This window comes from Poeciliopsis prolifica, unplaced genomic scaffold (assembly GCF_027474105.1).
Source record: "Poeciliopsis prolifica strain line A6 unplaced genomic scaffold, Auburn_PproV2 SCAFFOLD047, whole genome shotgun sequence".
Taxonomy (NCBI): Eukaryota; Metazoa; Chordata; class Actinopteri; order Cyprinodontiformes; family Poeciliidae; genus Poeciliopsis; species Poeciliopsis prolifica.
Window position 1 is genome coordinate 3,301,311 of NW_026562422.1, and position 17,056 is coordinate 3,318,366.

Sequence of the window (17,056 nt, forward strand, 5' to 3'; positions counted from 1 at the left end):
TACAAGGCAGTGGCGACCCCCAGAGGGGGCCATGGGAGGCCATGGGCCCCTCTTGAAAATGTTGGTCAAAGAATCATCAGGACTCACCTGGACTGTTGTCTGCAGTGAAGTTGCTGCTGTTGCTTGGGGAGTTGGACAGGTCAGACACCACCACACTGATGCCGGCCGTCGGACTCAGGCTGCCGCCGCGCGACGACGACTCGCTGCTCTCGGAGCCCAGGGAGGTGCTGGAGCGAGTGTCGGACGACTTCCGCAGCTTCCCCCGCAGAAAGAAGGTTCTCATCTTGCTCCGCCGGACCTCCCCTCCCTCGTCGTCCTCGTAGTCCTCCTCCCCGCCTCCGTCACTCGGCAGTCTCTGGCGCATGCGGTACAGGGAGCTGTACCCACCTGGCACCACGGCGGAGGACGACTCCTCATCACTGGACCGCCTCTTGCCCTTCATGCGCTCCTTGAGTTTGCTGAAGGTGGAGGCGCCCTTGTCCTTCATGACCAGGTCGTACATGCTGGCTGTCAGGTTGTTGCGGGTGAACAAGATGGTGACCTGAATTTCCCCTCTCTCCTTCTCCTTCTTCCCCGTCTTGGAGTTGAGTCTATACCACCTGCAACAAAAGTTGGATCACATGAGATCTGACGAAACACTGTTTTCATGAATAACAAAGGCAGATCAGGAGTCTCAAAGGAAAGTTCTTTTAAAATATTCTAAGATGTTAAAGTTTTTTTTGCAGGTAACATATTAATTTGGCATAAATATAGATTAACTAGGCTTAAGCTAGAGACTCGTCCAAGATGGTGTGATGTGAATTTTATTTTTCATTTGAATTTAATAAAAAGAATAAAGTTCATGATCTCAGTCTTTATCATTATGTTTGGGCCAGAAATATTTTTTTATAAGATTAAATATCTATGTTTATTTAGTCCTTCAGAACCCGAGGTTCTACGTTGCTGAATGGCGCTGCAAATCAGCGGTAATACGGAGAATCCAGACGGTAATACGGAGAATCTCCCCACTGGACTAGAACCGAACCGAATCACACATTAACCTCTAAACTTTAAGAGAGAACCCAAAACGCTTCACGTGTGATCATTTTATTGCCTGGACAAAAAGCCAACGGAAGAAAATCTGCTTCTGCAACCTAAGCAACTGAATCAGAGAAGTAGCTAAATATGCTAGTGCGGGTTATTTGCAGACATTTCTTCAAGTTGCCAGCGATAAAACAACACTGCCACATGTAAGCTGTGATAGCTAGAGTTCCCACATATTTTATAGCCTAAAACGTCCCTGGAAAGCCGGTTAGCGAGTTGCTAACATGTAAACAAATGGTATTTCGAGCCCATAAATCACACAAAGCCTCATGGGGGCTAGGAATAAAGTAGATATACATAAGCTAATTCATCATATTTTCCAAACCAAACGAAACGTCTTTAAATCTTAAAGAGCAACATAAATCTGCAGCGCTAGACATCCATCAGAAATGTTATTATTTTTATGAAACATTGGAACCATTTGGGCTGGTGGCCGACTTGGCAATCCTAGTAATCTACTCTGTTTTGACACACATTATTAGGACATGTTCAATGTGTGCTAAACACTGGACTAGCTCTATTGATCAGCACTAAGTTTGGGAGACAATCTGCTAAGCTAACAGAAGTGTGTCCCTGTTCAGAAAGTAGAGAAACATGAAGTGTGACAATTATGAAATACTGGCCTGATATTAACTTTTAGTTGCAAAAACTGATTTGTGCAGCATTAAAGGAAGCCAAATCTTTATCATTTGCTTCCTGCTATTATACTTTCAGCTTATAAATCAGATTTGGACTTATAAACACTTTTCTGTTTTCCCAACAAAACAACTGAATGCATCATTTGCTGTGACTCAGAACTTTAATAATCTACAAAACGTTTTCAAACCAATAGCTGATATGGTTATGTAAACATTTTCCAATTTCTTTGTGACGATTGATACCCCCCGCAGTTCATTAGTTGGAAAAATTCAGATTCTTTTGCAACTCAGCTAAGATTCAGCCTTTTTATATCCTTTTCTTTTGCACTAAACACCAAGTACAATCTTCTTATTACATCTTCTGTTTTAACAGCATGTCAAATAAATGTCTGTTTACCGAAATTACTAAACTTGGACAGCCAATACTTGTGCTCTTGATGTCAGAGCTAACACCACTTCCCCAAACATCCACAATGTTTCAAACAATGTAGATTTTCTAATGGGACTACCCCATGGACTGAAATGCCTGTTTTTAATTTGTTCATATCCTTATTGTTTTATATGAAATACCAACCAGAACAATGCACATTATGTCAGCGCAGCGCCACACTGCCTTACATAACTTGTTTTCAATGCGAAGCTGTCCCAGTCTGTTTTTCTGTGCTGTAGTAAAACACAACCACACCCCTACTTTCCCTATGAACGAGTGAGAAACAAGCAAGTTCACAGGCATCCTTCCACATTTCCCAGTTTAATAATTGTGTTTACTGCAGTCCTTCAGCTGGATGACACAGCAACGAATACAAGGTATGTTTGGGAAAAGCATGGCTACGTTTGTGCTGGCAGTCGTCCTAATGTCCTGTAACACTGCAAGCAAGGCAAATCAGGATTTAAGAGCTGATGATGGCTGATAAGAAGTTTGAAATCGATTAATGCTGTACGTTAAAATGTATTTGGAAATGTATTGATACTAAGACAGGACTGCACTTGCCTGAATTTTTGAGATTCTGTTTATCTAAGTGCCTTAAAGGATGCGGGGTCACAGTGTGTGTACTCCTTTAAAGCAGTTCATCCCTGCTGAGTGTGACCAAGCATCCAACAATACCTCAGTGATTCATTCATTCTGTCCCTATAAGCAAGAACAATGAAGCGAAACAATCCTTTCTTCTAATTTAATAAACGAGCGTCCTATATAAGGGCGTTTTGCTGACTGTAAACTCTGTAACGTGTGAGCAAAGAGGTGCACTTTCTGAAACGCCAAAAAAGTAACCACATCATGACTCACAGGAAAGTTGCATCTATTCTGCTGTTAAAAAAAAAAAAAAACAACAACAGCAGCAAAGAAGAGATGAGATGACTGAACAAAGCTTCCCCCGGCTAACGCCTGCCTCTGCAAACCAAAGGGAAGCTGCCTGCGCTACCAGGAAGACGCAAACCAAAATCTTACTTTTACATTTTTCATTTCCTGTGCTGCTGGGCTATTTTCATGCCATACGCCAGCCGCGTGGGGCCTCTAGCATTCGAAGCCGTTTCAGACATAGACCTGACCTAAATGTCGTGACACTTATGTCTCAGCCAGATCTAGAAAATCTCATCTATGCGTTTATCTTTAGTCGCTTTGATTACTGCAACAGCGTCTTCACAGGTCTGTCCAACAAGTCAATCAAACAGCTGCAGCTGATCCAGAACGCTGCTGCTGGAGTTCTCACTAAAACCAGGAAGATAGAGCACATAGCACCAGCCTTAAAGTCCCTCCACTGGCTCCTTGTAGCTCAGAGAATAGACTTTGAAATACTGCTGATAGTTTAGAAATCACTGAGTCACCACAATACATTAAAGATCTGCTGTTGTTGTATCATCCTGCCAGACCTCTCAGGTCTCAAGGACCAACTCTGACACTACTGTGCTAAGTCCAAGCTAATATCTCAATAACCGGTTAAAGATGTTTTCACACTTCAAATGAAAAGGATTGCATGGCTGAAATATTAATATAAAACTACAGAAATACCATACACTTCAAGTACCTTGTGAAAGTATTTACACACACACACACATATATATATATACTTATAAAGAGAGAGAGAGAAATCGAATTGGCTAAAATATCAGCATCTGGTTGTGTAAAGCTGATAGACACACACCCAGGAAAATGTCCAAATTTAATGTAACAACACTAACTCCTTTCTGTTCTGCTCTATAATTATGTAAGAGGCAACATTTTGCTGCTCTACCACATTAGATCCAGATAACGGAGTTTGCATAACCTTCAATGGGTGTGAAAGCTTTTGCAAGTCACTGTGTCTCAACCAAACATGATTCATTGCAGAGGAAGACTTCTGAAATTTCTAAATAAGTCATTGCAGCGGTAACTTTGTGAAAACAGGATGCTCAGCCTTTCAAAACCTACAGCAACAGGTGAGCTCTTCTGTTGACTCATAAAGGAAATCTAAATGTCAGCCTCTAGAATAAAACCACATTTCTATATCAAGGATGAAACCTTAAAAAACCCCGCCAACATGAAAGAAGAACAGAGACTACTGCAAATTTTCTTATCAAAGGAGTGTGATGTGAGAAAAGAACCTCACACATCCACTATCCGGGACGCCCAATATCTCTTTCACTGGGTCTCTACTCTCTTTTGTTTATGATTCTAGAGTAAGATTATGCAAAGCAGCACGAGGTGATAAAAGCTTTGAGGACTTTCCAGACAACAACTAATTGGTAGTAGATCTTAACGGTATAATAAGATGTGAAAATGCCACGGTATTACTGTATTTACGCAAGGAAAACTTACAATGGATCAGTATTCACGGGTTCACCGAAAAAAGGAAAAACTCTGCATCGGAAAACCTTCCTTCTGTTGTTAAATTTACTTTTTATACCACAGATTTTTAAAGATCGATGGGTTTATACCTCGTCCACACTTTACCATTCATTACTCTAAATATTACTCTACATTTTTTTACACAGGTATAATTGCATGAAAACAAATGTTTACTTCATTTGCAGATTTTTTTTAGATAGTTCAATAATCCTTATGTCTGTGTAGAGAAGAAATAACACAAAGAAAACCTCTTCTTTCCCCCCTAATGTTCAAGAAGTTGAGTCTAATTTGATGGTGGCTACAGACGAACACAAGTCATCGGCTAAATAACTTAAATCAGCCAAGCAGGCCATTTTATTTACAGGCCCTGTTCTGTTTTAATGTGATTGCAAGCAGAGTTCCTGCCACAGCAAAAACGCCGGCTCCCAATCGACAGGCTGCAGGGAAAAGGGGGGAAAAAAAAGGTCACATCATCGACTGCGCAGACTGTTATGCAATTATTGTCATCCTGCTGCTGACCTCAAGCTCAGCCTTAAAAAACATGGCAACACCCATGAAGCGTGCCAGAGAAAACATGGAGAGAACGATCCCACCTCGCAATCAGACAGCGAGCGCGTCGCATTTTTACAGCTTACACAGCGACAACAAGGCCACAAACACATCCAGATCATTAAATAGTTCAAGAAGTGACGCTCCAAAAAAGTAAGTACAGACAGTCCTAAATCAACCTGGCCTGCATTGAGTTCCACAAAGATAAAGAGTATTCATTATGTAGCGTTTCATTCAAATAAATAATTCGATTACAAAGCTACATTATCTCTGGGTTTGAACTTTTCTGTTTTTTTGTCTTTTTTTTTTTACATTTGGAGGCATTTGAGCCAGATTTCTGTGCAGGCGCTCAGAGAAACTCAAAGATGCGCTTGTGAGAAAGGACTCAAGTTTCACTTCAGCGTTCCAACAATAGCATCAGCCCTCCTGACACACCAGCTGGCTCCTGCAGTCAAGGTGGAGCAGACGCTCCAAATTCAGCCTGGAGGAGCTGTGGACGGGAATTCCCTCACATCCGACTAAATAAACAAAAATCATCTCACTGGCAGTGTAATTACACCACTGTCTTGCTCTAATTTGGAAAAACAATTAGTCGAGAATACGCATCTCTTCTCTGGCATTACATAAACGAAGAGCTTAAGTTTGTCTTTTTTTGTTAAAAAGAAATTCTTTCTGTCAAGAGTTGTTTCAGTCCACTGTCGCCATGTGTTTGTTAAGGATGGGAGTCATGTCAAAGTGAAGCTAAATGCTATAATGTTTTTGTTTTTTTTACTGTGTCTGGAGCATTATGCATGAACTTGAATGTTAACAGTTTTTAATTAATTGTAGATAATGGCATTTTAATCAAAAACTATCAACAAACAAAGGAACATTTTCAATTTAAAACCCCTTTTTGCTGCTGAGCTAGAGAATAAATAGTCATATGAGATCAACAAAGGTTTCAGGTCGAGCTTCGGTGATAGGCCAACTCCTTTCGGCACAACTTGAACACAATAATAGTATTTTCCAGCGTTCCATTAATTTGTTTTTAGAAGCAAAAATAAAACCCAACAGGGCTAAGGGAAGCGGCTTTATTGTTCATTCCCGCTGTTTGTGCGTCAGGTTTCATATGAAGGTTCCCTCTGGAGCCTTTGTATCTAAAAACTTCAAAAATTTAAATGTGATGAAATGCTTTAAAAATACTGCAACTGACTAGGCATTAAAAGTTGACATATGTTTCAAAGCTTCCAAACTGCACTAAATGACAACTTTATAACATATAAATTAGGAACATGTCGATATGACAACTGGTCGATATCCGATAATATTATCGCTCTCAAAGCTGATGCATCGCCATCTCTATTACATTTCCAAAACAAACACCACATGGTCACCAGGCTCACCAAACACATACAAAAAACAGCAACAAAATCAAAATGATCAGTCATTAATATCGGCCCAGTTTTGCTTGTTAGACCGATACAATACATTAAAAATCAGAAGATTCTAATGTTAGTGCCGATATATTGTGCACCCCTTATTTTCACAATTTAATAAGACCCAATCAAAACTGAAGTTTACAGCATAAATGTGAAAAAAAAACAAACATTTTTTTTACACTGACTAGAAACAGTGACCTAAAAATGTTCTAATGACTAACCATGTTCTCCTTTTGAGAGGATGCACACAAGTTAAAAGTCTATTTACAGCTGTGCATCTGCAGGTCAGGTGACGCCCGAGCGAGCCAGAGAAAAACAGAATGTGAACATAAGACAACAGACAAGCCTGAATAAAGCTTCTTCTTTAACAGACCAAACATACAGAGCAGCCTGTTGCCAAAAAGCAGCAGCCCACACAGAGACTATAGACCCTCAACACAACACTGAACAGGCGCACAATATTTAAGGTTATAAACACAAGATTTAATGCTGGGAGATATCTGTGTGCTGACTTTTTGTTGTTGTAACTTGTGGAAGTCGGTTTGAACGGACGTATTTAGTAATTAGCGATCCCATTCCAGAGAGTTGCACACCGTGACGCCATTATCTCATCTTAAAAACACAAAACAGGAAGTCACAAAACTCCACCCAAACCCAGCATGTCACCCCCACCCCATCTTCTCTTCTCCCTGATCCACAGAGGAGATATTTGGATGACGGTATAATAGAAAGGCAGACTGATACGATATCTGGCCAGTCTCTGATGTAGATTTGACTTGTTGACCTGTTCTTTAGTACTAAAAATATTTACAATGGGTTTTACTTCCTGAAAAAGACCAATATTAGGACACCAACTCTTTTATGTTTTTATGAACATCATGGTGAAGAACTGTTTCAAATCACATGAAAATAAATGAAAGTTTTGTCCAACTTAATTTTTTAGAGCACAAAGAACTAATTTCATATCAGATGTTTTAAAATCTTAACCTATCTCTTGATTTATTGTAACTGTTCAGGTGCTGTTTTATGGTGAAATGATGCTCTTTCTGCCCAGAATTTTGTTCTTTATCCTGTTTTTCACGATGTTATGACTAGAGGTGATGTCACACCGAGTGCGGAAGAGAGCAGCTAAACAGGATTCCAACATTATGTGTGAAAAACAAAACAATATCCAGTCTTTGCCATCTTATACGAGCAATAATCAAAAATTGGTATTGATGCGTCCAAAAGCCGAATTATTTTTGGTATGAATGAACATATCAAGACATATTTACTGAGGATGAGGACAAGAAGTCTGTGTAAAATATACAAGTTCTTATATCTAAGATAAATCAAAAACAACCAAAACCAGTAAATAAAAATCAAAATTGTACATAAAACAGATCAAGTAGCGTCTGTGAACAAAATTGCCCTTCCAAAAATATTAATCAGAATGAAACTTATTGACATTTAATTTAATGTGCGATTCATTAATTGCTTATCACATTTACAGACAGGTTATAGAAAATTTACCTAATACAACAATTCAACATAATTCAACAAAAATAAAAGCAAACCCCCTTTTCTGTTACCCAGATGTGAAAAGAAATAGGCTGAAGCAAGGTAATTAAATCAGCCTATCTTATTAGTGTTACCAACTGCATACTTTCAATTACATTTTTTACCGGCCCACAAGGAGGACTGTGGGTCGGACTCGGAACGTGGGTTTGGACCGCCCGCCGTGAGCAGAAACAACAGACAGACCATGGGATTCACAGCACATTCCACATCTGGATGTGATGAGCTCTGACCTCAGCTCCAACTTTCCTCCTACAATCTCACACGCACCAACACGATCACCGTTATTTAAAGGGCACACAGAGAGACCAGCGTCAAGGATCAGAGAACTATTCCTTTAAATTGTTATCTTTTCTGGTACTGGCGTCGATATGGACAGAAAATCTGTTACAAAAAGGTCAAGATTTTTCTTCCACATACTGATTTCTGCTCAAAATAGTTTGTCTTTTTAATACTCAAATACTCATTTTGTATATATTTTTTTAAATTAACCGAAGACATTTCCTTAGAATAGAGTATATAATTTTTAATGACTACACTATTTTATGTTGAAAAGGTACAAAAAAGGTACAAAAAACAAAAAAAAAATTGTTTTTTATTCTGCTTTCATATTTTGCATATTCCAATCTTTATGTGAATCCACTTGCTTTCCCCGTCACTTTGCTGCTGTTGCTCAAAAAACGTTCCCACTGTGGGACAATTTCTATTCTACTAATATTATATGTCTCTTAACAAGAGATACTTTGTTCCAAACAGGATAGCTGCAGGACAGCCTTGAGGTTAAATAGCTTCAGGAAGCTAACTCCATTCAATCCATCCATTTTCTGTCAATTTCTGACAACGTGACATTCAAAGCTTGTTTCCAAAGTTATCACTGATTCCACACATATCTTCAATAATCTCCTATCTTGTCCAGACAAGTGATGTTTTCATTCTGTGCATTGTGCTAAGGAGCTAGCAGGAAGCTAGCTCGTTTGTTGACTCGTGCTGGACATTCCAATGAAGTTTTGAGTAACTTTCTAAAACCAGTATGTTACTGCTTCATAAGCTTACTACTTTATTGTAAAAGTTTATTGCAGCTGTGTTAGCTGCAGCTGCTAATACATGTTCTCTTTCGACTGTGAATGTCAATGTGAAAAGAAAACCTGCAGCATTCGAAGAATTCAGTTTAGAAGACAGTTATTCAAGCTGTGCACCATATAATAGGCAATTTTGTATTTTTTTTAATGCCTGTTTGGCACTCATATAAACAGCTCGCTAGCTACCAGCTAACTACCTACCTAACTAGCTAACTCTGTGGTCACGGTTGATGTCAACATTTTACCAATAAGATGTGAGGGTTTAGGTTAATAAATGCATGTCATTTTAAAATAATTTGATTCAATCTTACCTATAAATTGCTCATATAATGGCAAGAAACAGAAATAGCTATAAGCTAGTTGGTAAGCTAAGATATTGATTGTGTATGAAGTTTTAACAAAGTTAAAATACACAAATACTTACTGGTAAAAATCTGAATAAAGTAAAATTACTTTATGTGCATACAGAGGTTGCAATGAATAAACCGCTGTCAGGTGAAAGGATCTACTTGGAATCGTACGAGGCCCCATCTTCTGAAAAACTTCATGTTCACATGAATTATCAGTATAGTATCACATTTGTTCAGCCTACTGAAATAAAACGTTACAAAGTGGACGCAAAACGACACAAAAGCAGCGACAAGGTTCAGGAGTGAAATTAGTTTTTGGAGTTTAGGTCAAAATGCATGAACACCTGTGGCAATTTGTTGCTAACAACGACATAGCTAAAAGTGTTTAGCAAATATAGTTTGTAAATAAGGTGTCGGATTTAATAGCATGCAGAAATTTCCTTGTGGAATCGTTTGTTCAAGACTGATTAACTTCATTAAAAATAAAGAAATAAAAAAACTAAAAAGGGAGATTTAAGAGGTGATAACCACGAAAGCCCAATAAACTGCAGGGAGATTCCTTTCAAGCATTATTTACGAGATTATTAGGAGGCTATGAAAGAGATTCGACTGAAGAAAAATTATTCTTCTATTTTTTCTGCTGTGCGCAGACACCTGAAAAATATAAGTATCCGTCTAAAAAATAAAAGAAAGTAGTAAAAATGTACATGCCCCATTTTACAATAATTTAGACCGTTTTATTTAGTGTGTTTGCTAGAAGAGGTGCCAATGTTTTTTATATGTTAAAATGTGCTACAGGATTCCATGCTGCCACTGACAAGTTACTGCTGCACTCCTGGCTCTTGGTCCAAACGTTACGAATTAAAGATCATCCATTAAAAAAAAAAACATACACACATGGTCCCAACAAATTTAGGAGTTAAAACCAGTGTACAAACAGAGGTCACAGTTTCTATGACTACAAGTACATTTGTTTCTTTGATGAGACGAGAAAATTCTGATTATGGTTGGGTATTCTCAAACAATAGTCGCCAATTTGTTAGTTTTAACTTTTAAAAAATAAAAGCTATCCAAATAGCACAGCTGAAAATAGTGAAAAAAAAAAACCAAAAACTTACTGCTGGCCGAAAGCAGAACAAGATGACACAAACTGTGTTTGACAGGGTTCCCAAGCGATATCCGCATAAAAATTAAGTAGGTTAAATTGATTTAGTCTCCTTAAAGTCCATGTATTTTTTGTTCATGTGGATTAACGAGGTGAAATGGCTCAAAAAGATCTAGGCTGGCTAGCTCTGTTCAGTCTCTAACTGATATATTAAAACTTTTTGACACTTTTCTTCAAGGTACAGTCTGTTTACCTCATCCAGTTGCTTTCAACATTCAATGTCTTTCCCAGGAGACACAGTTACTCAGTTTGTCTCTCTTTAAGAAAAAATCTGTTACTTGATTTTTTTCCTGTATTTGTGCTGCATCAGGTTACCAATGACAACTGTTTTTTTAACATGGGACAGCTTTACTTTGTTTGTATAAATCCACCACTTTCCAAATGAAACGATGCCTTCACTCTGAAACAAGAGATTTGATTGTTTTTTCCTTTTCTATGAACTATTCCACTCATAATGAAACTTGGCCTACTTAATCAATACTCTCAAAACCGAAAGTATTGATTAAATATTTTAGGCTCTAGATTATTTTCCAATTTCTTATTTAATAAAGAGGAGAAGAAAAAAAAAAGAGAGATTTATGATCCACTTTTGGTTTCAAGAATACAACTTAGTTGGACTGAGAGGAACAGAGATGCTTTCTATCCAATGATTGCTAGAGTTAATCTTATACTTATAAAGGTTTGATAAATTCAGACCTACATTAGGTTACATGCTTATATAACCTATATTATCTATTAGGGTGTATATATCCCCCCTTACCTATGGCCTTTCAGTACCAAGGTACTGAAAGGCCCTCAGTCGTTGGCCAGGGATTTATCTGGATGCACATAACACACGGACACACACACGTTCTGCCTTGCTCAGCAGACAGATGTTCACTTCTAAAGCCTTACGCAACATCACGGGTGTGCTTACTACGACAGAGCGACTGAGACAGAGAAGCAAAGGGAACAAAGCTTTGTTCACGGCTACATCTAAATCCCACAGCGTGGACGATAATGCTGAAAAACAGACCATGATATACAAGTCGATATCGATAATTATTGATTCTTTTTTTCTGTTTTAAACATCTAAAGTACTGCCAAACTGATGAAGAGGCCTTTACAATTTTCACTCCATGCCTTTGTTTTTCATTTTTAAGCAGTTACAAGGCACAGTGGCAAAACATGAAACTGCTGCTGCTCAACATGTGCAACAAGTTGTTGCTAAGTAACCAAAGAGAGAGTGAATAGCTGATGACACCCACCTTGCTTAGCTAGCCGTATGAAGGTGAGCAGCTAATGCCTTTCTCCCAGAATGCTGTGCGGTTCTGGACCAGAGGTAAATCAATATTCTATATGTTGAAAATTCTACCAGATGCATAATTTATCAATACTGATCACGTGTTTATTGCAATATAAATAATCGATTTATCGTCCAGTCAGACTATTTCACATTTTGTAACGTGACAACCACAAACAGTGTCGTATTTAAATACGATTTCATCTGATAGTTAATGGAAAATGTTACATGAGACAAAAGTGTGGCTGGAGGAGCTGCAGAGAGAATCAGCTCAGGTGGAAGAATCAGTTGATAGGAAAACGGTGACTCATGCACTCTGTATTGGAAGACTGTGAGAAGAAAAATACTTTTTTAACTGAAAGTTTAAAAAAAAGCACAACAGAAACATGGTGACTTTTTAGGCCTTCTTCCAAAACTAAGCCCACCAATTCTCCCTGAACGCATCATCCCTTCTGTCAAACATGGTGATGGCAGCATCATGCCTGTGGTAAGAATTTCTTCAACACTGACAGGGAAGATAGTAGATTGAAGTTGATGATAAAAAGATGGATGTAGGTAAATACCGGGCAATCGTCACAGGAAAATCTGCGAGAAATTAAGAAAAAACAAATAAACAAAAAACGGAATAGCTGCTCCCCTGCTTCCGGTGGTTTTGCATTATTGACTTTTGTGTGGGCGGTATGCAAATGCACATCACTTCTTTCAAACATTTATTTGCACCATTTCACTTTCTTTTCACAACTACAGACTTCTTCGTGGTGATGCGAATTTTGTTGTGTCGTCATGTGTGAGAATATTCTCTAGCGTTTTGTGGTTCACAGTTACATTCTCTATGGTTCACAAATAATTATTTTAGTTGCTGATGTGACACACATAAAAATGATATGTGAAATTATATTTTGGGGTATAAGGATGATTATAAAGGAAAAGTAGCCAAATTTATTTGTGATCTGGTTGAATCTCAGTAGCTTCCTCTTAGTGTACCCTGGAGGGGAATTCACCCAACGCCCACCTTTCCAGTAATCTGTTCTATATCAGTAAACTCAACCCAAACATATTTCTTGTCACAGTCACCCATCTGTTGTTCTGTTTATACTTATTTTCTTCCATTGGGGGGATTTATGGCTGCTGTTTTCACACAGAAAGCTGCAGGCTGATTTGCATGAAAACTCTACCAGAAATAAGCCTGGTGAACAACCTGCATGAGGCACGGAAAAAAATAATATCTTGAATAATAGCCTTTAAAATGTATTTCTTCCACCATATCTTATCTTACTAAAAAGAATATTTTTGGTCTCAAATTCAAATTTTTTTGCACCATACTGTTTTATTGAGACAACAGTGAGCACAAATGTTTTTCCGTTGTTTCTGTTTATCATGATAATATGTTTGAAGTATTTTATGGACACCTATAAACTTTGTTTTAATAAAATAACTCAAAAAGAAAAAGCACAAAACACCAAAAGGTTTGATGATATATCAAAATCAAATAATTAGAATAATAATCTGTATTGGTATCGGCGATGCTGGCCCTCTATTTACTTGGTATTGGGTCAATATCAAAATATGTGGTATCACATATCTCTGATGGTAAGTCTAAACCCAAATCTAATTTTTAAAGATACACAAGTTATCCTCAACAATATTCCTGATACATTTTATGAAGAGTCCCGGGCTGTCCTAATACTGATATTGGATATCGCTATGATATCTGCCAGAAAACAAGTATCAGATTATATCAGCTTGCCTCTTAAAATCTCAGATGTAAGCACCGTGCTCCAAGATTTAGATCTCGACATTTTCTACTATTCCACACTACAAAATAAGTGACACAAGTATGTATGATTTGTGCGGATATTGTATCGGATCGATATCGGTATAGGCTAATACTAGAAGCTGCAATATCTGTATTGTATCGAAAGTGAAAACATTCTATTGGGACACACCTAAGAGAACCAATCATAGCTCCTGGATCAGCTTGCATCTTATGTTCAATGTTTTTTCACCAACCCCTGATTTATTTATTTTTTTGTTCCGTCTTGTTTGTAATTAGCATGGATAAGCTGGCTGCTAACGATCGACTCAATCATTGAGACACTGACTACCAAGACAGCGAACCTGCTGACACATCATCGTCGCCAACTGTGTCAATCTGACCTTGAAGCGACTGGCCACCACAGGGTCACCAGGAAGAGAGCGGCTGGTTCCCCTTTCATCTCAAATTCGTGGCTGTAACTAAGGGAAAGGTTGGAAGCAGGATGTTGGTTGGTTCGAAAAATAATTGTATTAACCTTTACCTCTACAAATTTCAGTGTATGTTACAGACCTCCCTGTCAATGATGAGACACCACAGCATGACGGTTCATCACTATGTTTCACCGTAGGAATGGTGAAATGTGGTGACAGGTTTTCATCATTCAAGCTCGGTTTGTTATCCGAACCAGGCTTTGCAACTCCTTCAGTTTCATTCCTGACTTTGGTGTTCGTGAATGTTCTCCAACAAACCTTTGAGGCTTTTGCAGAACCGACTGCGAATTCAACTCGCAGGCCAATACCTGACCAATAACCTCAAGGCTAACCCGTATTTCTTTTTTTTCTGACCAATCACTGCAACTCGGCTGAATTTTGAGTCAATTCCCAGCAGCCACCTTCTAATTTAACTTGCAGTTTTATGCTGTTCCTCAATGATAATGTTTTCCCTTTGTTTATTTTCTTAGATCTTCTGCAGGATTTACTGTGTTTCCAGTTCAAGTTAGCTCGACTGACCGAGAGTTGGTACTTGAAAAGTAGGTATATTAAATCTTAAAATACTGTCTTTTTTCTTGCAAGTCATTTAAACTTTTTTGTAAGGCAACGTTATGGCAAAAATTTTACTTTTTTTTTTTAATTGCAACTTTAACAGAAACTTTTTTGGAAAAGTTGCCACAAAATCAGTCATTTTAAACCACAACAATCACACACACACAAAAAAAGATCACATCCTGGAAGGCCTGCTTAGGCACTACTTCATCTGTCTTACAAAGTCCAAATTAAATACTGTAAAAATATGTTGCATGCTTTTGGAAGGAACTGCACACCAACTGTCCATCCATCCCTCCTTAACATGTCATGTTATGATAAAAATACCTTGTAGCTTTGGAGTCATGAAACTCTGAGTTAATCCCTGGATTTGGGACAAGCATTAATCCTGCATGCTCTCCACATGGCTCTGCTTATAGGAGGCAAACATTTTGAAGAACCCTTCAATATCTTACTGGAAGGGGGTGATGTTTCTAGAAGTTTTTTTGGATTTCCTCGGGCCTGAGAGGAAGGGGTGGATGTCCTCAGAGTTGGTTTTGTGTATCTGAGAGGAGGGAGGGTGTGTCTGCAGGGCCCTGATGCAGCATCGGGAGATTTGACAGCTGTGTTTATGTCCCACAACAAACTATTGCAGCCAGTGAAAAAAGAGCAGAGTGGGAAAGAAACAAACACCCCGATAGGCTCAGTGAGCAGAAAAACAGAAGAAGCAGCATACTAGCTGCTGCACACAGACAACTATGACATACTTCTCAGTTGAACTTACTCGTTTTTGACGTATCTTCTCTCGTGAAATAGTTTATCCAGCTGAATCACAGCCTGACCGAGGAACACGTCCAGTCCTATCAGCGCCCGGTGCATCACGGTCAGGACGAGCTCGTTGCTCCCGGCCGGGTATCCGCTCCGCTCCGCGTTCTCCAGCACGCCGGGCTGCAGCTCGAACGAGCACTCCTCCCTCCACTCGGGCTCGGTGGTCTTCTCCGCCACGCCGGTGGAGTACTTCTCCTTCCCCAGCTGGATGATGGTGTACACATCGCTGGTGCCGTGTTTGCCCTTGCCCCGCAAGCCCCTGCCTTTGAGCACCGTCACCTGGACGTGCGTCGGTACCCACCTCTGGTCCTCCTCCACGGTTAGTGAGGACATGTCCCCCGCCTTTCCAGACAGAGACCGAGCGCGCGCACCGCGGTAGTAGAGGAGGTGGCGTCCGTCCGTCCGCCGCTTCCTCCCAGCTGCTCCGAGCGGGCACGCGGTCACATCAGCGCCGGGGTCCGCGGGCGGTGCCGCATTGTTACTATTGTTGTTATGGCCGCCTTCGCCCTCCGTGCCCCCTCCCCCGTGGAGTTGCCTGGGTTTGTTTTGAGCCTCGGCCGCCGCTCCGTGTGCTCTGCGGCAGCAGGCAGCGTTCGTCCCCGCCTCGCTCCCCCCGCCTCGCCGTATGGGCCCGTCTGCGGACGGCGACGTCACGCCTCCTCCATCCTCCGTCTGCAGGACGAGGAAGTCCGAGCAGCAGCTTCTCGGCACATGGCTGCAAGCGCGCGCACACAGACCACAATAACACGCCTGTGCGCAGGAACGCCGGATGTGAGGTTTCTTCCTTTGGCTGCATTCTTGCACAAAATTAGCACTTAGAAAGTAAAAACATGTCACGCATCCGGAAAAAAGAAGAAAGGCTCTGTGAAAAAAAATTAAATAAAAAAAAGAAACCTTGGAGTTAGAAAGGCAACCAGAACTAGCTGACTAAATTTTAAGTGAACACAAATTCTCTCTATTACATAATGTGTCAAAAATAGCGATGTAACTAAACTAATGTTTGCTTTTGTAATCGATTATTCTATCATTATTGTGACGAATAATCAGATTTTTTTTAAAAAAATTTAAAAAGGACCCCATTCAAAAGATTTTGTATTTTACAATTTTTTTGTATATCAGAAGATGCAACCAAACAATACAATTCCCTTTTTAAACAAGAAAAGTAATCATTTCATTGCCAAAACTATCCCACTTGAGGAGTTTTGGATATATCATATTTACAAACAAAGGAGTTTTTATTTTTTGTTCACTTTGGTACAGTTGTGGCCCAGTTACTTCACCGAAGAAATTAGTTTATCAGAAAATACACTTTCTTTTAGTCTGTGTACTACTATATAATAATTTGCGTCTGTAATTGATACTGCAGTTAGCGATTAATCGATTACTACATTAGTTGACGAGTCATAAAAATTAATATGATTAGTCGTTTCAGCCCAAGTTCAGTACGATGTTTACCACAACACCTTTAAGAAGGGCTGTGCCTAACTGGCAATTTTAATCTTCAA

At 39.4% G+C, this 17,056-nt stretch overlaps 1 protein-coding gene across 2 annotated transcripts in view; it reads right to left on the reverse strand.

Annotated features, from left to right (window-relative positions):
- rab11fip5a (RAB11 family interacting protein 5a (class I)) overlaps positions 1-16,239 on the reverse strand; it is a 28,431-nt gene extending 12,192 nt beyond the window's left edge. For both annotated transcript variants that reach the window (XM_055057168.1, XM_055057167.1), the window contains exons 1-2: positions 15,508-16,239; positions 88-599 (exon numbers count right to left, since the gene is read on the reverse strand). In XM_055057168.1, coding sequence (XP_054913143.1) covers positions 88-599; positions 15,508-15,884 — 889 coding nt within the window. In that variant the 5' untranslated portion in view covers positions 15,885-16,239. The remainder of the gene's footprint in view (positions 1-87; positions 600-15,507) is intronic.
- Between the last annotated feature and the right edge of the window lie 817 nt (positions 16,240-17,056).